The sequence below is a fragment of the Vigna angularis genome, chromosome 8, assembly GCF_016808095.1.
Source record: "Vigna angularis cultivar LongXiaoDou No.4 chromosome 8, ASM1680809v1, whole genome shotgun sequence".
Taxonomy (NCBI): domain Eukaryota; kingdom Viridiplantae; phylum Streptophyta; class Magnoliopsida; order Fabales; family Fabaceae; genus Vigna; species Vigna angularis.
This window is the reverse complement of record NC_068977.1, coordinates 33,506,095-33,529,239: the sequence shown is the minus strand read 5'-3', so window position 1 is coordinate 33,529,239 and position 23,145 is coordinate 33,506,095. Positions and strand designations below refer to the sequence as shown.

Here is a 23,145-nt window from a genome sequence, read left to right as displayed (position 1 = left end):
ATTTACTCAGCTCTTAATAGCTGACTCACTTTTTAATCCATTCTAAAATATCTCACAATCTTACTGATTCACTTTTTAATCCGTTCAAAAATATTTCACAATCTCGTACAAGTATTTTTTTAATACAATTATTTTATAAAGATTTATATTTTTGATAATTATAAAACGTTATTTTCTATAAAATCCGCATTTTAAATTTGCGATCTGATCGTTATTAATAATATTTAATACAACGATAAATAGTAAAATTTACAAACATGAAAAAGAGTTTTACCGTATTTTCTAATCACAGACAAAAATATGCTTTAATTTTATTGAAATCTTAAATTATTATATTAAAATTATGCTAAAATAATTTTTATTAAATAAAAGTATAAAACCTTTTATACTGATAATATACAATCATTAAACTACAGCAAAATCAATGAATGCGTTTTATAACACGAGCATGTGGTAGGTATGATAATGAACTTCGTGTAAAAGAATTTTCAGTGATTCGAATCTCAATCAATACATGTACATTAATTCCAACCTTATATCTTATAATGTTTCTTTCACTTTACTTCTTCTATTATTTCAATATTTATTTATGATATATCAATAATCTATTTGCAAACCATTATTTTATGGGTTATGTGATTGGATTGTAGGGTTGACACAATATGGCACTCTCATTAATTTTTTCACGTTTAAGTAAATTTTCAAGAAATCAAATTTTAGATATTTAATCTATGGCGTTTTGATATGAAAATGTAGGTTATATTTAAAAAAAAACCAACCCTACTAAAAAATATATAATTTTTTTAAATAATTATGTGTTAATATTAATATTAATATTATCTTGACTTAGTGATGATGATGTTTGAGTAACGTGATATTATATTTATACTGTCGACAAAAATACTCATTGTGTTGCTGTGAGAATTTCGAAGAACTCCACAACTTAGATAAATAAATATTGATAATTTTAGTTTTTTGATGCAATGGGGGACAAAAGATATTCTTAAAAATTCTTTCATGTGCTTTTCAGGTATCAAATTTATCATGATTCTGTCTTTTAGGTATATTTTTCTTATTGATCCTGTTTTACTGTCAGTTTTTATTTTATTTTCTCAATATATATATATATATATATATATATATATATATATATTATAGTAGGTTTCATTACGTAAAATATTTTGAGTTTTTAACTACTAATTCGCGAACGATGGGAGACGTTAAATTCACGTCGAATTTTTAAATTCGACGTCAAATTAAGTTTGAATTTTGTAAATATATGATCTCTAATTTTGTTAATATACGACGTTAATCAATTTTTATTTTTTTTTAAATTAATTGTGATCCTTTCTTACCACTCTAGGAAGCTTGAAAAGCAGAAAAACAATAAAATTCAGTTTCTGATATTTTATAAAGCAACAACTATGAACATAGTATCAATAACAAACAATAATAACTAATAACAAACAAGTTCAATCAAACAACAACAACAATCAACCAAACAACAACAAACAAGTTCAAAAAAAAAAACAAAAACAAGTTCAACAATAAGTTCTTCAAAACGAAAATGAAAACTAACCTTCAAAATGTGGATTTGTCGGAATAAAGTGTCGTCATTGGTGACAGAGAAAACAGAATGCGCTTATGAAGAACAAAAGCACGAAAATAATCGGTCAAAACAAATGAAAATCAAAAATAAAATGCATTTGTATCAAATGAAAAAAATATTACATGTGATGGTCGTCAAACTTCATTTGGAAAATGTTTGAGAAGAAAAGAGAGTCTCGCACGCTAAGATAAAATGAATGAATTTTCAATCTTCTGCTCAAATTATTGAATTCACAAACCTTTTGACGCTGGAACATTTGATGTTTTATATCATTTTACGTCGAATTACAATTCTAAACGATGTTTAATAATTGTATTTATTTACAAAAATGTCACCGATCATTTTTAACATTGGCTATTCAGTGGTTAGACACTAACCGTGTGACTATATACGTTGTTTTGTACTAGTGTTTATGTATTATAATAGCTTTATATTCATTATTATGCACATGACTTTTTGACTGATTCATAAATTATTATTAAATTTTATCAAAAGTAAAATAAGAATATAAAATCCGAATTGGAAAATCAATACAATCATTATTTTGAAAAACTATATAAAAAACCTACATTAAAAAAATGTAGGAATATGCTATGGACACCAATCCTAAATAAATTGAAACAATAAATTCAAATACTAAAAATATATAGAAAGTCATATCCTATCTTCATAAATATTCCAAAAATATATAGAAAGACATCTTCTATCTTCATAAATATTCAAAAAATATAAGACTGAAATATTATATTACTCAGTAATATCTTCAAATGGAAACTTCTTGAAGAAATTTTAAGCGAATTCCATAACTGTTTTGGAAAGATTCTTGGAAAATACAGAACTTAATTATAAATTATTAAAACTTGAGATTCAAAATTATAATAAAAAACTTTTAGATAACATAATTACACATTCATCTAATTGCTTTTTCTAAAAAAATAATAATTATATTATTCATGTGTAGCAATATATTATAACAACAAAGAGGTAATTACATAAATATACCAAATGCATAAATATAACAGAATTTATGATATCATAAAATATATCAAGAAATATTTCAAAAGATAAAATAATAAATAGATCAATACATCACATTAGAGTTTATAATCATACTACATTATCCACATTTATCATTCACATGACAATATTAATATTGTTTCTCTTTGAATCATATATTATCATATGAAGACACACACAACTTTACTTATGAAGCAATTTTAAATAAATTTATATCAATTCAAATATATAATAACTGTAAACAACTAAATTATCACTTCATGCAATCACTTCAAACATGTAAGAATATAGTTCTTAAATAGATTTGTCCAATCAACATCACCAATCATCATCATACGATTCACCAATCATCATTATGAACTAAATTAAAACTAATTTCCCTTGTTAGAACACATTTTCCTCTATTAGGAATGCTAGTAGAACTCTATATCACACAAAATCGTCTAGTTATCTATACAAACATCATATAAAAGAACTAAACATACCATTACGATCAAAATTCAATGAAGATTCGTTTTAAGCATACTTGAGAAACATGCATGCATGGTCATTATAGAGTTGTACTCAAAAAACTAAAATACCTCTAAAAATAGAAAAGGGAATTTATCCTTCAAATATGAAGAGTTATTTGTAGTTAGTTGTAAAAAAAATGAATGATTGTAAAACGAATGAATGGTTGAGTAAAAAATATAAAAATAAGATAAAGAAGGTTTTAAAAGAATTTTTTTAAAAGATGAATTCTTTTTATAAATTGAAATTCGATTATTAAAAAATTATTTATAATTTAATATTATTTATATTAAAATAATAGAAAATCATATTCTAAAATCTATATATAGTATTATTTATCTCTTTCCTAAAACAATGTATGTAATTTATTGTTATGGAAACTTGTATTTAATCAAAATTTAGATAATCAGTCATTATTTAAGATAATTTATTAATTTATTATTTTACATGCGATAATTAAATATGATATTAAGTAATAAATAATATTTAAATAATGTTTCACTTCACAAAATATTGAATTATCTATTAACATAGCATAATGAGTTTTTGAAAAGAATTAAGGTTCTAAACATGATATGTACAAACTAAAAAAAACTTATATTCAATATACGATTCACATATTTTCATATATAAAAACAAAAACATACACACACTTTTTTCTAAAGTAAATAATATAAATAAACTACATTCTAAAAACAATATAAATTTTCAAGAATCATGATCAACACTAACTTTATTGATGACTAATTTTGCATACATATGATTTAACTAATAAGCATATGACTAAATGACCTTTTATAGGAAAATATCAAATATATGCAATTTGGCTCACAGTCTTTTTCATGTATTATTTAAAAGAGGTGGTAGTATATTGCTTAAAAAGCTTACTTACAAGGTTGGTGTAATATTAATGGTGGCAAAATCTGTTCACATATTAGTTATCATGTCTACTTTATTAATGGATATTAATTCTCTTTATAATTATTTTTCTATACATAAATTATTACAATTTTATTCTTTATATGTTGTAACTGTTTTTGTACAATGATCTGTACTCATAATCAAACTACTCACAATCAAATTATAAAAACTAATAAAAGTATTTTTTTTTATAAACACATTATATCTTTAATATAACTTTTGGCAATAAATTCATTAACAATTTCATTTTTTATTATAGTATTAGTGTTATTATTCTTTAAAACTTTATATAAAAAAACTAATTATAATCAACATTAAACATTTTTTTTTTAAAATTAAGTGGTTAAACATGGACAGCAGATCTGTCCTATCACGAAAATATATTATTAAAAGACACTCTCTCTCTTCTTCTTAATTGAATAATTTAAGTTGAAATAATTGTAATAGAAGTTACCTAAAAATAATCTTTATTTATTATTACAGATTCAGTGGATAAAACATGGATAACTCAGGATAGTTAGTCATATCATGAAATCCTATCATTGATAATCAAGGGTTTTCAAAATATTTTAACAAATTTGAAATCAATACACTAAACAAAATAGGGATAAAAAGATATTTAAATGTTAAGTATAATTAATAATTTAGTTATTAAATTTATAACTTTAAATGTAATCCCTTTGAAATGGAAAAATATCAAATTAATTTTATTTGAAAAATATTAAAATAGAAAGTAAAATGAATGATGTAGATAAATAATAATTTAGTTCTTGTTGGCATGGTTGAAAATGCAAAGAAGGAAGAACATGCCCCACCATTGGTCCACAGATTTTGACACAATGCAAAAAAAACAAGAAGAATTAATTTTCAAATTTACTTTTCATGTGTCATGCCATCAAAACCACTACAAATGTGGCCTATAAATCGATCTCACTCATCTCATCACTGCCATTATCTTCTTCACTCAAACACTCTTTTCTGCTGTGCTGTGAGGGCTCCGAGATATGCTCTCTCTCGCTCCATTTCACCGTTCGTGGTTCCTCTTGTCGCTCTTCATCGCTGCGGCAGCGGTTATACGCTGCGTCGCGGCTGAAGATGCCACCGTGGAACCCGAAACGGTGCATTTCGACACCGGAGGTTTGAGCAGAGAGGTTTTTCCCAAGGGCTTCATATTCGGAACGGCGACGTCTGCGTATCAGGTGGAGGGTATGGCCCACAAAGACGGTCGCGGCCCAAGCATTTGGGACGTTTTTATCAAAAAGCCCGGTTCGTCAATATTCTCTATTTTAATTAATTAATTATTTTTTTAAAATTTTAATTATATATTTTTTACCTCTCAATTATATATACTGAATCCTAATGTCAAATCTCTTCACTTGCTTTTTCGATTTTTTCTTATTTTAATAATCTACTGCACAATGCGACACACAGTACAAAATACTGTTTTTCTTTTGCGGTCAGAAAAATGACTGTTAATTTCACTGTCACGGTGTGTTATGCGTTGCATTTTCTGGTGAAAAGCAAGATGCGAATGTTACGAACAAGAACAACGTGTGAAAATTGGTTTGGTTGAGATGGTAGCTTAAAATATGATAATGGTAATTAATATTCAAAATAAAATTCTTAATAATAAAAACAGAGATTTAAAAATAATAATAATAACAAACAACACATCTTCATAAACAAATTTAAACTAATAAATATTTTTTTCTTACATGAAATACAAAACAGGTATTGTCGCAAATAATGGGACGGGAGAAGTTTCTGTTGATCAGTACCATCGCTACAAAGTAAGCGGCTTTTTATTTTTTTAACTATGAAGGTTTACTATTTGTTATTTGTTGATTTTAATGTGCTGATTTCTTTACTATAACTGCATGGACTTATATAGTATATTACAACTTAAAACCTAGCAGTAAAATGTATCTATGAATGTTTAGCTTTTTTGTTGGAAAAATGGCCAATTAGGTATAAAATATGTGAGATAATGTCAATTTAATATTTGAAAGAATGGAAATTCTGATTTAATTTTGTAAAAAATATGAATTGTTGATAAGTTTAATAATGAACTGATCTTCAAAATTACAGTTTTAGAATAAAATGATCCCACAGAATTTAATATCAGGACTTTTTTATAAACTAAGTGGTTAATTTACCCTTCTTTCCTTTTTCAATATTCCAAAAAATAAAATTTGTTTTCCAGTTGGACCCTTACCTCAAACTCTGCCGGCCCAAGTTGACATGCTTGGGCTTTCTTTAAAGTTTAACATTTAGTTTTGTTTTTCTCTGCTATAAGGAACAATGTGAGCTAAAAAGTATGTTTAATTTCACAGGATGATATAAATCTCATGTCCAGACTGAATTTTGATGCTTATCGGTTCTCAATCTCGTGGTCCAGAATTTTTCCAAGTAATTTAGCCATATTTGTTTTACTTATTTGGCCATAGCTGAATTAAATTGTTAAACTCCCTCAATCATTAACTGAGTTTCAATTTCACCACTACTGCAGATGGAACCGGCAAAGTAAATTGGAAAGGTGTGGCATACTACAATAGGTTGATCAATTACTTACTAAAAAAAGGTAACTTTTATAGCATACTTAGTATTTGAAATGTAGTGTTCAACTTATTGTTATTGATCATTTGTTTCCTCATTGATTGTCTGCAACAATCCAGGTATTACCCCATATGCAAACCTCTACCACTATGATCTTCCTTTGGCACTTGAGGAGAGGTACAACGGATTATTGGGTCACCAAGTTGTGTAAGTACCAATATATACACACAAGAATAAAATTGAATAATTGATCTTTTAAATGTAGCTTTTGCAAATTTCTCGTAGCGTAATACTTGTAGTAAGTCTGATTAAAAAGTATATGGTGACATGTTAATAAATACAAAGAAGTATAACTAACAAGAATGCTCAAATTACACAGCAAAGATTTCGCAGACTATGCAGAATTTTGTTTCAAGACTTTTGGAGACAGAGTTAAGAATTGGATGACGTTTAATGAACCTCGTGTGGTGGCTGCTCTTGGCTATGATAATGGTTTCTTTGCCCCTGGAAGGTGCTCAAAAGAATATGGGAATTGTACAGCTGGTAACTCAGGCACTGAGCCTTATATTGTTGCGCACAACTTGATATTGTCACATGCAGCTGCTGCTCAAAGATACCGAGAGAAGTATCAAGTAATCTTAATATATCTAATCCTTTGGTTTAAGTAAAGTTCTCCATAATGATATATTAAAGAAAAAAGAGTAGGAAATTAAAATGAATTGCTTCTCTTCCATGAATTAAAATAAACTTATGCATTTAAACAGAAGGGCATAAGTTGATTTTAACTTGAGGAAAAATTCAATTCGTTCTTTTCTTACTGTGTTTGTAGTTAAGTTTATCCAAATAAAATCTTAATGAGGACGCTAAAATGTTCTTATGATGTGCTTGTTTTAGGAAAAGCAAAAGGGAAGAATTGGAATCCTCTTGGATTTTGTTTGGTATGAGCCTCTTACAAGATCAAAGGCCGACAATTATGCTGCTCAAAGAGCCAGAGACTTTCATTTGGGATGGTAAAATTATTTAGCATCTGTTTATTGTCGATCCTACGTTACATGTTCAAGTATTTTCTTTTGAATGCAACTCTATCTCCTGTGGAAACTTTCACACACTCGATACCAATTATAGTGCTTAAATTCACCAGGTTCCTTCACCCCCTTGTTTATGGAGAGTATCCAAGGACAGTTCAAGAAATTGTTGGGGAAAGACTCCCCAAATTCACTAGTGAAGAAGTTAAAATGGTGAAGGGTTCGATTGATTTTGTCGGAATCAACCAATATACTACCTACTACATGTACGATCCTCATCAAGCAAAACCTAAAGTCCCAGGCTATCAAATGGATTGGAATGCAGGGTTTGCTTGTAAGTCAATGCTTCCTTTAGCCATAGATTACAATATTTTCTGTGCATTTGCATATGACCAGTTTTTTTGTTTTGTTGAACATTGAAGATGCAAAGAATGGAGTGCCAATTGGTCCAAGAGTAAGTTAGAACTTAGTGAATTATATTCATTACTTTCAAGAGAAAAAAGTGCCCCGACTATGCATTGACTAATTTTATAAGTTCAATTTAACAGGCTAATTCTTATTGGCTTTACAACGTACCATGGGGCATGTACAAATCATTGATGTACGTAAAGCAACGTTATGGAAACCCAACAGTGATCTTATCTGAAAATGGTAAAATTATATAATATTTCTGTTTTCACTTTTATTTATGAAATGACTTTTGTTTTGAACTGTTTACAAAAAAGTATAAAGGAACCACTGACTGGAGTTTGTCCATTTTGTATTTAAATTAAAAACAAAAATAGTTTCCTCTAAGTAAATGAACTTCTAATTTACGCTTTGTCTTTCTTTCTATTTTTGGCCTGGTGTGACATAGTATTCTGCTTTTTCATTGTCATGTATGTAGGCATGGATGATCCGGGTAATGTGACTCTTCCCAAGGGTTTGCATGACACCACAAGAATAAACTATTACAAAGGCTATTTGACTAACCTAAAGAAGGCTGTTGATGATGGAGCAAATGTGGTCGGCTATTTTGCATGGTCTTTGCTAGATAACTTTGAATGGAGGTTAGGTTACACATCAAGGTTTGGAATTGTTTATGTTGATTTCAAAACCCTCAAGAGATACCCCAAGATGTCAGCATACTGGTTCAAGCAGCTCAATGCCAGAAAGAAGCATTAATAGCTGAGCTCTGTACCTACTTTCTAAGCTTCTAGTTGCTTCATGAATCATGTTTTAATGGTTTTGGCCGAGTTAAAAAGTGCCTCTGTAACTGTAATCATGCGACTTGATTAATACAAGTCTTAGAATAAAATTATCTTTTATAACTTGCTTTTTGTCTAGGCATCATATTGTTCAATGTTTTGTTTGTTTATATAAATTCTTTAAAATATGCCTTCACGTGCCGATTAGAAAATTTAAATAACATGATGAAAACAATAGATTTTTATATTTTGCAACTCTATTCATTGGGTGCCTATCCATACTTGGAAATATTCAGTCGATAAACCGCATCACCTTAGTGGCCGACACAATTGATGAATGGTCAGTTTCATTTCAGACTTTACGGTCAAGTTTACATAAATGATATTTTAAAGCTGAACGTAAAGTACTTTGAAGCATATATGTAAGCGCTTTTAAATATTTTACTAATCTCGGGTGGAAAATTCTATTGCTGTAAATACTACTTCACAAAGCATATATGATACAAACCCCAATGACAATGCCATTAATCTCAATGCAAGCGTCCGTTTTGATGTTTTCTGATTGCAATAGTTAATCTAAGAATAATTTCTATTAAGTTATAATTAATTGATAGTTCTCACTATTAAGCTCTGAGAAATAAAGTCAAACTTGCCGCAGCTAAAAACATGGACATGGACACATTTAGAATGATTACACTCTAGAAAAGAAATGCAAAAGCGTTCTGTTGTTATTACTCCCCGTTTTCTTGCTGTTGCTTCTTCTATTGGATTTCTTTTTACTTTCACTTCTCCCTTTCAAATCAGCAATTATCTTAGTCTCAGAAGTTACACTTTCTGGGGATTCCACTGTCAAACATACAACATCAGATTTTTCAGCTTCAGTCACTACTGAAACCGGTTCACAGGTGGCTTCAGCTTTATCTGATAAAGTGTTCTGAATTTTTCTTTTCTTTAAGAGATTCCCGTCAGACCCCTCTTCTTGAAAGTTATCTGGAGACATGCACAAGTCAGTATATTCCAAGCTGCTTGCAACAGAAATGTTTTCAACATTGTCCTTTGTCTGATATCTTTCCTCATTTCTTCTTACCCTAAATGGATTGTTATCAGGAACCTTCAAAGGAGTGTTATCAGATACAGTTGTCTTTTCTTCTGTTCTAATTGTTCCCAAAGGCATGATTAGTTTTCTAAGGTCCAAGAATTCATTGGAATACTTCTCTTCATCTAAGAGCCTTGTCACTGTAGAGAGAGAAAGTGTTATGACATGCCATAGTTAAACATATACGACATGCTAGCAAAAACATGCATAAACTTAAGCAATGTAGTTACAGAAGTTGTGAACATATCCAAAGTTTTCGCTTGCCTGTACTATTTTCTCTGGTGTACTGGGAAGCAATGATTGAAAAGCTATTCTTTGGCCTAGATGGTGTAGGAACTTCAGCTTTCTGAACTTGATCAAGGCTTTGGAGATCATTGGGGTGCAGAGGAAATCTAGAAGATTCAGACTTATCAAAGGCTTTCTTAGTTGATGGATTCAAGTTTCCTTCAGCAATTGCTTTGACTATAGATGGGGGAATTTCTCTAATTGCATTTGTCAAAGAAACAATGATATACTTTGAACAAGCATAAATGTTAAAATTGACCATATATTCTCTTGGAAATGCTAAAATAAAATAAAAAACTATTTAGAAGAAACAATAAAGGATACGGCCCCAAGAAATCGAGATTCCCATCATGTGACTCAATAAAATTTTGTGGAAGAGGCTTCATGTGTTTCAGTTCTTTGGCATTGGTATCATATCTACATCGATATTCCAGAAGCAAATGCAGTCATTGATAAAATTAACAAATGATCATTCTAGAATTAGGAAAGTGTTTTAGTAGTCGTACATTCGAGCATACTGAAAAACTGCAACAGACTCTCGAAAGGTTTTGGCATAATCTTCAGGCATTTGGTCGCCTTTCTCGAGCTTAAGAACAGACAATATCTGTTAAAGAATTGATATATTAGTCATAACGAAACTGAATATGAACCTTAAGTATGATATCTCCGAGGGTGTATCAGCTACCACGTTATCTATACTTGTAACAGTAGAAGCAAAAAGACAAACGTATTGGTTTCTGATATATATGGATGTGGTTGTGACTCGTGTGGAATATAAATTCTATATATTTCAAATTTCCCTTTCTTACTAGATATGTGAACTCATTAACTACAAACTGGAAATCCAGACAGACAAGTGATGCCAATGAGAATTGTACTATTGCAAAACTAAGTGCAAAATTCTAAGCTTAAAAATGACCACTGAGCTCTCTACCATAAACTACATTCGGCAGCAAAGCATAAAACAATAGAACCAATTAATTGTATAGCAAAAATAGTTTGAAAGTTCAGCTTTTTTCCATGTGTCGCCTACTTCTTACTTGTATCTGTGTAAATCAGGTTGAAAACCTATGGAAATAGGCACTATATTTTTTCTGCAGTCCTATAATCTCTTTGGTTTAGTGATGAATTCATGATAGATAAGTGAAATTGGATTGGTTATTTAGCATAAAGAGAAAGGATATATCCTTCTATGAAACATGACAAAAGTATAAGGAATAATGTCAACACTTCATACGAGCAGTCCATTTTAAAGTCCTCATGGTCACGTCACGCCAATGATAATAGGGGACATGAGAGCTTCTTAATTCTAACCCTATCTAGATTTCTGTTAACATTCCCTTCGACAAGCAATCAACCCTGATGTTTTTTAGGAGATGAGAACATACTTACACGATCTAGGTTCCGATACTTGGAAACCAAAGCATGAGCTCGAGCAATACCAATTCCAGGAACAGATGGAAGAAAATCACAGCCAGCTAAGACACACATACCTGGAGAGGTGAAAAAAAAGCACTTGGTAGATTGTCATAAACCTGAAAGCATGAGACTTCTTTTCTATGACCCAAACAACAAAGAACTCTTCAGAAATAATAAAATCTCTTGACAAAATCCTCAATTTCCAGTCACCTCAAGTTAATGTATCCAACATTTCAAAGCACACAGATCCAGAACAAGGACTTTTACGCTAGTTCCAAGTTTATTTTCTCTTTTTTACTGACTGATGATAAGACATTTATGCATCAAGCCCTAGATCTGTTATATCAAGCATCTACATATGTTCATCGTAGGTTAGAGAGAAGCCTTGATGATTTCATGCATGAACACATTATCGGAATCCATGTTGAACAACAAAATTTACCTGTGAACAGTTCCATGTTGAAACTCCGAAACGAAGGTCTACCAAACTCAGCCGAAAATACCTTCTCTAACTCTATTCTTTCACCATTCCCATTTCGGTCCATCTTAAAAATAATCTGTTCAAAACCACCGGAGCACAATCCAAAATACAGTTATATGAAACTGGATAGAGAAATAGTGGTAATAACTCAAGATATAATAAAGCTGTAAACCTCCACGCACAAGTTCATGTTATTGAAATTCTTACATCTGGACAGCCATAAGCTATAAGATCACTATCTTCAGTGATCACTGCTGCAACCCCACCATTTTCTATCCCAAGGTGAGACATGTACGCTAACTGAGCATCTGCTTCATATGGAGCAACAACGAACTCAATTTTCTCTGATTTCAGGGTCTGCAAGGTAATTATATAATGAAATTACCCTAGAATGTAGATTAATTAATGATGAACCAGTCCGAAGTCTGTGCAACAGAAAAATGTTTGCAGCATACCTGAATTAGCTTATGTGCCATAACCGGAGTAATATTCACTGCTCTCTGCACACAAAACAAAGATCCTTGTATTGTGTTGACTCTTTGGCACAAACAGTACATAAAGGAAAATGAGAGGCAAAATCATTAATTACCATGACGATAACCATTAGATACAGAACAAAATGTAGATGCAGTTCCTTAAGGGTTTTTGGTATTGTTCTACAGTTAAAATGAAAGTTTTGCCTAAATAATATGCATAATAAATGTTTACAATAAAGGTCGGTATATCATCCTGATATAAAACGTTAACTTTGATTAGATAACAGCTCCAAAAACACATGAGAATTACAACTTAGTTTTGTCCTTATATTAATTGCTACATTGTACATTGCTCAATTTTCATTTTTTCCCACTTCAAACTACCCATGACTACTTTAATAGAACTCTACATTCATCATATTAAGACAGCATGCTATTACATGCTAAAGACAAATCTATGTAGTATCAGCAATTTCCTCAAAAAAAAAACAACCAATGTTTTTTACTTGTTTTTTCATATCCTTCTACCTGGAAGAGCTCTGAAGCTGCAGCAACATTCCCTTCTTTGAGCTTCGTCATTGCCAATTCTCGATTAGCCCTTCTTTTTCTACAAGTAATCAAACGCCAAGATTCACCTCAGTGAAAGGATAAAATTGATGGGAGAAAGAAAACCAAAAGAGTAAAATGTTCATCCAAAACCTAAGACTTCAGAAAAGGAAAAAAAAAAAAACATGCCTGTTCCTTTCTTCCTCAGTTGCTGCCTTGCAAGGAGCATTGCCACCATCAAAAACAACAACCGGAGTTATTTTATAGAAGCGAAGCAAGTTCACTCTATGCATAAAGTATTCAATGTATCGCAACTTCCTTACACTGTCGGAATCAAGACAAAGATCCATACTACACGAATAAGCTGAAAAATGAAAACGTCAACTTCAACTTCTCACCACTAATTACCCCAAAATTGAAAACCATTCACACAGTTCAATTCCCAACACTCACCCCCTTTATGAAGCCACGAATACGCATCAATACCCACCTACAGATTTTGCAAAGTGAGTGAACATGTACACGCCCCAGATAAAATCATGCGGAAAAATTGAAACTTAGAACAATGAAGTTGATTCTTACGCGTTTTCCGGCATACTTATGGATGTGGAAAGTTTCGATGTAAGGTTTCATGAACCTCAGGAGATCCTTGATGCCCATTTGCAATGTCCTAGGTCTTCTGTTGCTTTCTGGGTTTTCTTTTGGGCTTATTCGAATTTTCTTCGTTTACGTTTTATTGGTCAGAAAATTTTAATTCTCGTGCATATAAATAGGAACACAGAAAATGGCGGGAAGAACGGGAGTGGCGAAAGAGAAAACGAGGGACGGCAAAAATTGTGTTATTCTTATATGTAGGTGACAGAAATTTGTGTACAGTCCAATGAAAAGTGTTCACTTAGTAAGGTAAAAACGTGTTCGATTCTGATTGGTTGTTGAGAGAGGACTCGTATTTCAGTTAAAACATTTACCGCCAGTTTGAAACGCGAAAGACTTGCTTCCCGCTCTTTTTGTTTTTTGCTAGTTGAAAAAAAATGTAGTATTTTTGTAATTGAAACTAAAATATATTAATATAATTTAGTAATTCTATTTTTTTATTTTCGATAACTATATATTATTTTTGTAGCTTATATATATATATACTAAAATGATTGTTTTAATATTTGATAGTAGTTAAATATTAGGTTTGAAATATATGGAGCCCATTCAACCTAATCCATAATAAAGTTTCTATCTTAAATTTTAAAAGCTATTTTTTGTCTGGAATTATAATATAATATTTGAATTTACATAATTTGATTGTTATGATAAGTGCTCTATGGGTATAATTTTTTATTTATTGAAAATTTTAATACGATTGATTTTAAAATCATTAAATTTATAGGTAAAATTCATAAAATTAATTATTCTTTGTAGAGCGTGAAATCTTACTTTTAACTTTTTACAAAAGACCTGCTTTTCGTGTTTTAATAAATGTAAGAAATATATGTTGTGAAAAAAAAGTCATACTTTTAGCACCCTTATATTAAAATAAAATATATATTTTCAAATTCTGAATAATAAGTAATTTTAATTTTAGATACTTTGATATATAATATATATATATAAAATAATATTATAATTGAAGCATTCGTGTTCCAACATAAACAAGCCGCCGCTTAAACCCTTTCAATGCACCAAACCTTTACACTCACTCTTTCACTCCTAAGAAGCCCTAACACTCTCAATGCGATGACTCCTCGCGTCGACGATTTCGAAAACGACAATCTCTCCTCCACCGACGACGATGATGACGACGGCTTCAAGGATGATATGGCCGCGCTCTCCCGAGCCTGCATGATCGTCGTCCCTGGCGCCGATGATAATTTCGCAGCTGAAGACGATGTTCCATCTTTGGAACCTCTCACTGACGCCGGCACTGCCATTGTTCCCGTCGCCACCGACTCGGACTCCGACGACCAGGATGACCTCGAATGTCTTAAGAGAGTGCAGAGTCTATACCAGCCTCTGTCCGTTCTTCCCCCACTTGAGCCGGCGGTGGTCGTGTCTGACGACGACGATGGCGTGGATGACCTCGAGACCGTGCGCGCCATCATGAAAAGGTTTGGCGACTACAGCGAAGGTATTTGGGTTTCCTATGTGCGTTCTCGCTGTTGAATTTTCACTTCTAATTTTTGAATTTGGGATGTGAATCCAAGGGAAATAATAATGCTAGGTGAGCTATAAGTAGAGAATAAAATATAGATATTGGTTGGCGGTAACTAAAAGAGAAGGAAAGACTGCATGTTCATGTATCTAAAATTAACATTGGATATATGCATGTCTTAACTGAACTGTATTTGACTTTTGAAACGATGCCTTGAAATGAGTTTTAGATGTCTCTTGTGTAGCTGAATTTGGATGTATGTTTGTTTGATTATGGGCACCTAACTGAATTCATCGTACAAAACTATTGTATTAAGCTTTATAAGCTCTTATCAGGTGCTTTTTGTAGTTTCTAGTCAATGCAGGATCTCAGTCTTCCCTAATTATCTCTTGTCAAAGTCAAAGTGGTGGGACTTGGTTTTTACCTATGTTTATATATTCCCCAAGTTGTCTTGTTGGCAGTTCTGTTTTAGGACTTTGTTATTTATTTATTTATTTTGTAACAAAAACTTGGAATGATGACAATATTAGGTTTGCATGAAGGTGGGATAAAAAAGTTGGTTGCGGAGGATCAGATCTCCAGCATGGGCTGTGAGGGTGACATCGCTAATGGCTCAACCCATTACGAACCAGATGGTGGTGCATTATGTCCTTTTTCTCAAAATCCTATGGAGGCTGCCACAGAGGAGTTGATTGAAAACATTGAAATGCAGCTTAGCGATTTTGTTGAGAGTTCTGAACCTGATGCCTGGGAGTCATCTAGATTACAACAGAAAAGATTGAGCTGTCCTCCTGTTGTTCAGTGTTTTATTGACGCCATTAAGAAAAATAGGGATTTACAGAGATTTCTTAGAGGTAAGTTGATTGAGCTTGAGGCTAAAATTGAGGAAAACAAAAAGATAAGGAATAAAATTAAAATTCTTAAGGACTTCCAGGCTTCATGCACTAGAAGAACAGGGAACGTGTTATCACTGAAAAAAGATCCACGTGTTCAATTAATATCAGCAAAACGGTCTCCAAAGAAGTCTAAGGTTAGTTGTGTGATGCTTTTATTGTTTACTGAAGTCTGAGTTATCGTTTGTACTATTTCATCATGAACGATGGTACTGGTCATATATAGATATATTTATCTCTGGGTAGATTAGTGGATAATATTTAAGATTCTCATTCAGTTGAAACTTAATCTTTTAATTATGAAAACTATAGATGCTATCCGTTTAATACAGCTTAGTGGGTTTGAGTGGTAATATGAAAGTTATGGAGAGAAAGGGTTCTCTCCTATGAAAGCCTGGATACAGGAAACATGCTTAATATAAAACTGGAATGGCGAGGAAAGGTTCTTAAAAGTTCAAGATATGTTACGGCCTATTAATACTGGCATGAATTAAAAAAAAAAAAAAACTTTACATCATAGTTACCGATCTCAAATAGTGGCATGTGACAGTCCTGTTTGAAGATGCTATAGTGGGAAACAGGGTGACTGTTATTGTAAATGTTATAACACAGACTAAATATCTATAGTACACTTAAGTACTATGAAAAATACAAAAAGAAAAGAAATTCATGATAAACAATAAGCCAAATTGCAGTCACGAAATACATGGGGTCCTTCAAAAAGTGAAAGCGGGTAGTGAAATTTATAGAAAAGAGCACTAAAAATTTAATAAAAGTTAACGAAATGTGAACTGGGAAGTCCAACGGAAGAATGGAGTGCAGGAAAAATATAGTCCTGTAGGCTGTAGCATATGAAGGAAATGTAGGTTAAACAGAGGTAGTTTTTTTTTTTCAATGGAATGGTTGAGATGAATGGTTTAAAATCCTAGCGTTTCTGAAGAAAAAGGCTTTAGAAAATTAGGGAGAAATCACAATTTTACCCCCAAAACCCTAAACAAAAGTTTCAGTGTAAAACTTGGTTTCCCTGATAATAATATTACAGCAACCAAAAAAAGCTATTGGCAACCGCTCCACTTTTTGATTATAAAGGCCCAGTGATATTCTGTTCTACTTCTCTGCTGGCGTGCACTTTTGTCTACCATGCTTTTCATAAATGTACTGTTTGTAAAGTAACATTATTATTTTACTGTAACAGTGGATGATGATTGTTATACAAAAAAAAAGTTACTTGTGATCATAGCTAAAACATGGCTACATATCCTCCCATTGACTGCATCAAAATATATAAATCCTCGTAAACATGTTATAAATTTACATATTTGCCCCCACTTAGGTTAGTATGTCATGCATGAAAAGCATCATTGGTCCTACTCATACGTAATTTTGACATTATTTACAATAGCTCTTCAAGTTAAAGCTAATTGGCATTAACTGAAGTCTCCCTGCAAGTATATGGATCATCTAGCAATTACATGCACAATGCAGAGCTTTTTCAATGCATCTCCATTAATGGCTCTTGAACTATGATGTTATGATGTTAGAGATCTTACGTCAACTGTAGATATTACTAAATTACAATATATATAAATAGATGCAAATCTCATTTTACAAGTTAATTTCTTGTAAAGTCGAGTTAGGTTTAAAGTCCATTTTCTTAGATGATATTAGAGTGTATTCCAATAAGGTTTGTTGAGCCTTTCGGACCATCTATAAGATCTATTCCCACGCTTGAGATATTTAGTTTTTGTGTGAAGGATGTGTTAGAAATCTTGCATTGACTAATTTATTGTATATAAGTAGCTGGAAATTTGATCTTACAAGTCAATTTTATAAGTTTGAGTTAAACTTAAAGTCACTTTCCTAGACATGTGATTCATGGAGTTGATGTGGAACTTTTCAAGTTATTGGAGCCATATCTCAAATATGTCAGTTAATAAATTTTAAAAAATATAAAAGATTTGAAGGATACTTCTTATATACATTTATTGGAGATGAGTACGGCATTGATACTTTACCATTTTTGTTTGAGATTTGTAACTTTTCTCTTTACAGCCTTTGATTAGAAGGTTAAATTTACAGTCTTTGTTATTGGATTTGGGTATTATGCCTGATTTGGGGGTATGATTAAGGGGTTTGAATCTATTGCTTAGCAGTCTTGCACAGTTACTGAGTGCAAATATTTAGGTAATTTTGTCGTTATCTAGTTACTGGCTGGCAACATGGCATTTGTCACCTTCTTAGTTTTGTCGAAGTGTCAATTGTCACTGATTATATTGGAAATCCTTGATCCAACTTTTTCCTGGCAGAAACGTAGAAAGGTAACTTCAATATGTTATGGCCCAGAAGAAAATTCTCGTGTTGCTAATTATAGGATGGTATTGGAAAGATTTCCACTTTCCTTGGAAAGGAAAAAATGGTCTAAGGCAGACAGGGGAAATCTTTTTAAGGGAATTAAGCAACAATTCCAAGAAATGGTGCTTGAACTCTCACTTTCACTTGATAGAACAAGGTAATATCAATTCTGTTTTGTCCTATGTTACTAAATTACTAACTGCTGCTTGACCAATGTCATCATTCCCCTGTTGTGTTTTTAAATTTTACCCTTGACGTACCGTACCTCCTTTTACAGTTCAGAGGGCTTGCTTGGAAATGCTGATGACATGGATAATATAATTGCATCTGTTGAGGATCTCGAAGTCACACCAGAGAGGATTAGAATTTTTTTGCCTAAAGTTAATTGGGATCTCATAGCTTCTATGTATGTTGGTTGCCATACTGGTTCTGAATGTGAATCAAGGTATATGTTTTTTAATCTGTGATCTTTTCTTTTTGTGCGTGAAAAAATTGATCTTTGCTATGATAAAGTATTTTATGTTTCTGATATTGGAACACGTGCTGAATTTAATGAGGGTATGTATATACTAATTGGTGAAGTTTTCTTTTGCGTGTTTGTATGCATGAATATGGTTCTTGGTTATGATAAAATGTTTATGTTGCTATTATTGGTTCTTAGTCCTGTCCATACAGTTCTTTGACTATTGTTTCGTGTTTATTGCCTTTCTATGAAGATTATTTTTCCCCTACATTGCAGACATCTATGACGATCACCATCACATACAGTTTACCAAATTTGGGTTTCAGTAAGAGTTCAAGATCAACACATCATGCAGGTGGGGTTGTACATGACATGATTTTTAATATAGTCGTGCTTAATAAGTCTGTGGTGGTTGTCATCATCATAGATGTCTGTTATGTAGACCATAGAATAGTGTCTATGTATGAATGGTTGGATTCCATACCTTTGACGCACTATATTTTAAATGTTTGCTACCGTAGGTGGTTGAATTATGAAGATCCTTTGGTCAACCAAGGTGCATGGACTAAGGAAGAGGACAAGTCCCTTTTACTTATTGTCCAAGATATGGGCATCAGGAACTGGTTCAGTATTGCTTCAGCATTGGGCACAAGCAGGACTCCATTTCAATGCTTGTCACGATTCCAAAGGAGCTTAAATCCTTCCATGCTAAATAGTGAATGGACTGAGGAAGAAGATGCTCAACTATGTTCTGCGGTGACATATTTTGGTGATAGCAACTGGCAGTGTGTGGCTTCTGTTCTAGAACGGCGGACAGGAACCCAGTGCTCAAATAGGTTGGTAATTTAATTTTTCATGTTTGTAGCCCATTATTTGAAATCAAATAATATTTGACAGCAGCCTTTCATCTTACTTAAGATAACAAGGTATATTTATGTGTAGTTCACAGTTTGATGATACGGATGCCTTGGAATAATCTTCTTTTAGGCTGTTATTATGTGGCTTTGATGATTTGTGGTGATTGTCCAATTCAATAATTTGATTTCAGCTCAGTATTGTTTGAACTATTATTGCTTGTTTATTTGTTTATACAGTATTGTTGAAAAGTGGCAGGTTGGGAAAGGAAGTTTGTATAACCCAGTTTCAACTGGAAGAGAATATCTGGTTACTTCTTTAGGATGGTGGTATTTTATGTATTTCTGGAGGTTGAACTATATAGAAATGCAAATGATCGTGTCCTTCTATGTATAACCTTTTGAAGAGATGCATTACTTCCATACCTTGTTTCTCTCAATGCATCATGAACCTGGCCAAATTTGAAAAGTGATTTGCTTTGATATCTTCATGACATGAAAAGAAGTATCCATTCAGAATGGTCCAAGGCTCTTTCTTTATCTCCTTTGTTACACTTACGAGGTTGCTTTATGTTAAAAACAAAAAGAAACATTATTGAAAATGAAATGACTATATGATCGCTGATATTAAAAGGTTAAATATCTGCAATGCAATGTTCAATAAATTAACAGAGTTAAAGTTTATTGGAGAAGTGAAGTTTATTTGTAGCTTCATTTTGTCTGCTGATGCAGATGGAAAAAATCCCTCTGTCCGGAGAAGAAAGGGAGCTTTACACGAGAGGAAGATATACGCTTAACAGTAGCAGTCATGCTTTTTGGGCGGAAATGGAATCAAATAGCTAATTATGTTCCTGGCCGGATCCAATCTCAGTGTAGGGACAGGTACTTTACTGTGTTTTGTTTAAAATTTTTGGTGACATAATTTCCTTACGGTCTTAGGTTCTTGTTAAAATTCTTGAAAATTCTTATGACAGATACCTCAATAGTCTGGATCCTTCTTTGAAATGGGGTGGATGGACTGAGGAAGAGGATTTAAAATTGGAAGATGCAATTGCCAAGCATGGATATTGCTGGTCTAAGATTGCTGAAGAAGTGCCTCCCCGTACTGATTCTCAATGCCGAAAGTATGAGCTCAAATTAACTTCAATGATGAAAATCTCAAATCCTTCAATCTCTGTAATCTTACGTGTATTCTTCTCATTGAACAGGAGATGGAAGGTGTTATGTCCTGAACAAGTTCCTTTGCTTCAAGAAGCAAGAAAGAAGCAAAGGTCTATTATTGGTAGTAACTTCGTTGATCGAGAATCTGAACGCCCAACCATTACACTTAATGACTTTCTACCTTTACTTGCGTTAGCTCCAAAATCTGATGTTGGTTCTTCAAACATCAGGAAGAAGCACAAGTCATGGTACTGCCCTTTAATCTCCCTTTCATTTTGCCTTTGTTTCTCAACATCTTACACATGTGATGCCAGGATTGTTAGGATTATTGTTTGATAGGATACGACCCCTGTTACAGAGGTTTATCCGAGAAGAAACAAGGGAAATGTGAATAAGCTAATTGATGTAGATACAAGTAGTTAGGAGCTAGTTACCATGTCCAAAGAGTTAGTTAAGAATAAGAGATGTTTGTATTTAGATACATTTTGGGTTTAGAGAAAAGGAGGTAAAAAATATATGTTGGGACAGAGTTATTGTTTCTGTAAGGAACTGTACTTGGTTTGTCTTTATAATCCCTGTAAACCTTATGTTTCTTAAGTTTCTGATCCAATTTATATATTTGTTTTCAGTAAATATATGCTGGCCATATAATGTTTGAAATTGAAAATTGGTTCCGGTATACCTTTGTATTCTAATTCTCGTACCTTCTAATTCTCGTACCTTGCTTGCAGTAATGTTCCCAAGAAAAAGAGCTCTAAGAAAGGTGCAAAAAGAACTAAACGCACTAAAGAAGTACGAGATACAGAGGTATATCACGATGATGAGTTCTACTCTATCTCTGCACGCAGCAATCATCCCCAGAAAAAGATGAAGTCCAAAAGACGCACAAAAAGTAGTCGAAATTCTCCCCATGAATTAGTGGATGTCTCTTGTAGTGACAAGGTGACTTGCATTGAGGGTTCAGAAAACCAGTCTACCTGTGTTACCAATTTTGAAAATCAAGATTCAGACAGCATAACCCTTTCATGTTTTTTACGCAACAAATCAAATGAGACATTATCTAGATTTACCAAAAATTTAAGTCAGACTTCCTTCGCTAGGATTACTGATGTTCCTGAGCAGGCGGAAAGTCAAAACCCATCTGATGATCAAGGCGGTTTGTCTCATTCACGCGAGACAGTTGGAACTAAAAATTTGTTCGTGCAGCCGAATATTGCTTCTGATAGAGTGAGAAACCAGGAGGATACAAATACTTGGACAAGTGATGATGATGATGATGACGACCAGATGACCCTTGCATGCATTCTGAAAAAAATCCCAAGAAAGGGTCACCCTGCCAAATTAAAAACAGGATCTGTATTATTAAATGAAGAACATAGTGCAAGCAAGCCAACCATCATATCTGATGACAGTGGACCGTCAATGTCAAAGCATGTTGAAGATATGGAGACTGTTGTACATGGTTCTGTTGCTAAACCAACCCATATCATTGTGGAAGAAAAGGATGACGAGCTTTTTCCTCCCCTAACGCAATACAGGCCACGGAGGGAGCGAAAACGTCCCTGTAGATATTTGTAGGCAGGTAAACTTTTTTGTTTCCCATTACTAGTTATGAATAGAAGACATTAGGCAGTGGCTAATCTACATACAAAAGTTTGATTACTTGGAACCCACTTTCATAATCACGAATTTGGGCGTGTATACATATTTTCGTCCTGGCATATTTTGTAAATTGTCTGAATGCCAGACTCTTTTTCCATTTCATATTTTTTTTATTCTCCCTAGATTCAACTGTAACATGATTCGATTTTGGATACGTTTTGATCTGTTGTAAAAGTCAAAAGTATGGAAAAACCGGTGAATTTATTATTGATTTTCTGTGTAGTTTGTTTAAAAACTGATATGGCTATGAAATTTTATTCTAATTTTAAAATTTATGTGGCTAACTTTATTATTTAAAAGACCTTCGTTAGTTTTACAGATGTTCTTTATCAATTGTCATCTATTCATAATCAGGAATGAGAAAACACCTCACGTACATAACAAACGGGATAATTAACAATCTTCTCTTCATTGTCTTGTCATTGAAATTATCAAGATTTCATTTCAGACTAATTTAGTTTAGTTGACGAAGTAATAAAATTCTAATAA

At 32.4% G+C, this 23,145-nt stretch overlaps 3 protein-coding genes across 7 annotated transcripts; 2 read left to right on the top strand and 1 right to left on the bottom strand.

Annotated features, from left to right (window-relative positions):
• Window positions 1–4,996: 4,996 nt before the first annotated feature.
• Window positions 4,997–8,948, top strand: LOC108346114 (beta-glucosidase 44). Its single transcript, XM_017585098.2, has 11 exons — window positions 4,997–5,323; window positions 5,789–5,847; window positions 6,391–6,466; window positions 6,567–6,638; window positions 6,733–6,820; window positions 6,993–7,245; window positions 7,508–7,623; window positions 7,755–7,972; window positions 8,061–8,092; window positions 8,187–8,289; window positions 8,525–8,948. The coding sequence occupies exons 1-11, from the start codon at window positions 5,062–5,064 to the stop codon at window positions 8,800–8,802; spliced, it is 1,557 nt and encodes a 518-aa protein (XP_017440587.1). The 5' UTR covers window positions 4,997–5,061; the 3' UTR covers window positions 8,803–8,948.
• A 375-nt stretch (window positions 8,949–9,323) lies between these two features.
• Window positions 9,324–14,220, bottom strand: LOC108344945 (exonuclease 1). Of its 4 annotated transcripts, none has more exons than XM_017583484.2 (13): window positions 13,711–13,741; window positions 13,582–13,618; window positions 13,452–13,492; window positions 13,318–13,339; window positions 13,111–13,189; window positions 12,562–12,643; window positions 12,314–12,463; window positions 12,068–12,182; window positions 11,599–11,699; window positions 10,713–10,810; window positions 10,531–10,623; window positions 10,186–10,403; window positions 9,324–10,061 (listed from the first exon to the last, which is right to left on the bottom strand). In XM_017583484.2, the coding sequence occupies exons 5-13, from the start codon at window positions 13,137–13,139 to the stop codon at window positions 9,517–9,519; spliced, it is 1,431 nt and encodes a 476-aa protein (XP_017438973.1). In that variant the 5' UTR covers window positions 13,140–13,189; window positions 13,318–13,339; window positions 13,452–13,492; window positions 13,582–13,618; window positions 13,711–13,741; the 3' UTR covers window positions 9,324–9,516. The 4 variants fall into 4 exon arrangements, with proteins under 4 accessions (XP_017438973.1, XP_017438974.1, XP_017438972.1 ...); XM_017583485.2 differs by having other exon boundaries at window positions 12,562–12,606; window positions 13,711–13,740; XM_017583483.2 differs by having other exon boundaries at window positions 12,562–12,606; window positions 13,318–13,492; window positions 13,711–14,220.
• A 599-nt stretch (window positions 14,221–14,819) lies between these two features.
• Window positions 14,820–22,867, top strand: LOC108345707 (uncharacterized). 2 transcript variants are annotated; one of them, XM_017584405.2, is made up of 9 exons: window positions 14,820–15,247; window positions 15,802–16,301; window positions 18,471–18,673; window positions 18,794–18,961; window positions 19,501–19,815; window positions 20,566–20,715; window positions 20,808–20,957; window positions 21,042–21,242; window positions 21,726–22,867. In XM_017584405.2, the coding sequence occupies exons 1-9, from the start codon at window positions 14,857–14,859 to the stop codon at window positions 22,570–22,572; spliced, it is 2,925 nt and encodes a 974-aa protein (XP_017439894.2). In that variant the 5' UTR covers window positions 14,820–14,856; the 3' UTR covers window positions 22,573–22,867. The 2 variants fall into 2 exon arrangements, with proteins under 2 accessions (XP_017439894.2, XP_017439895.2); XM_017584406.2 differs by having other exon boundaries at window positions 14,826–15,247; window positions 15,814–16,301.
• Window positions 22,868–23,145: the final 278 nt, after the last annotated feature.

What these genes read in the sequence shown, in the direction of transcription:
- LOC108346114 (XM_017585098.2), top strand. Translation starts at nt 5,062, where the DNA reads ATGCTCTCTCTCGCTCCATTTCACCGTTCGTGGTTCCTCTTGTCGCTC. An exon ending in AGAGACTTTCATTTGGGATG is followed by an intron (nt 7,624 to 7,754) that starts GTAAAATTATTT and finishes TAAATTCACCAG; the next exon opens with GTTCCTTCACCCCCTTGTTT. An exon ending in GAGTGCCAATTGGTCCAAGA is followed by an intron (nt 8,093 to 8,186) that starts GTAAGTTAGAAC and finishes TCAATTTAACAG; the next exon opens with GCTAATTCTTATTGGCTTTA.
- LOC108344945 (XM_017583483.2), bottom strand. Translation starts at nt 13,788, where the DNA reads ATGGGCATCAAGGATCTCCTGAGGTTCATGAAACCTTACATCGAAACT. An exon ending in TAGCTTATGGCTGTCCAGAT is followed by an intron (nt 12,183 to 12,313) that starts GTAAGAATTTCA and finishes GGTTTTGAACAG; the next exon opens with ATTATTTTTAAGATGGACCG. An exon ending in AGTATCGGAACCTAGATCGT is followed by an intron (nt 10,811 to 11,598) that starts GTAAGTATGTTC and finishes ATTCTTTAACAG; the next exon opens with ATATTGTCTGTTCTTAAGCT.
- LOC108345707 (XM_017584405.2), top strand. Translation starts at nt 14,857, where the DNA reads ATGACTCCTCGCGTCGACGATTTCGAAAACGACAATCTCTCCTCCACC. An exon ending in GGTCTCCAAAGAAGTCTAAG is followed by an intron (nt 16,302 to 18,470) that starts GTTAGTTGTGTG and finishes TTTTCCTGGCAG; the next exon opens with AAACGTAGAAAGGTAACTTC. An exon ending in CAATCTCAGTGTAGGGACAG is followed by an intron (nt 20,716 to 20,807) that starts GTACTTTACTGT and finishes TTCTTATGACAG; the next exon opens with ATACCTCAATAGTCTGGATC.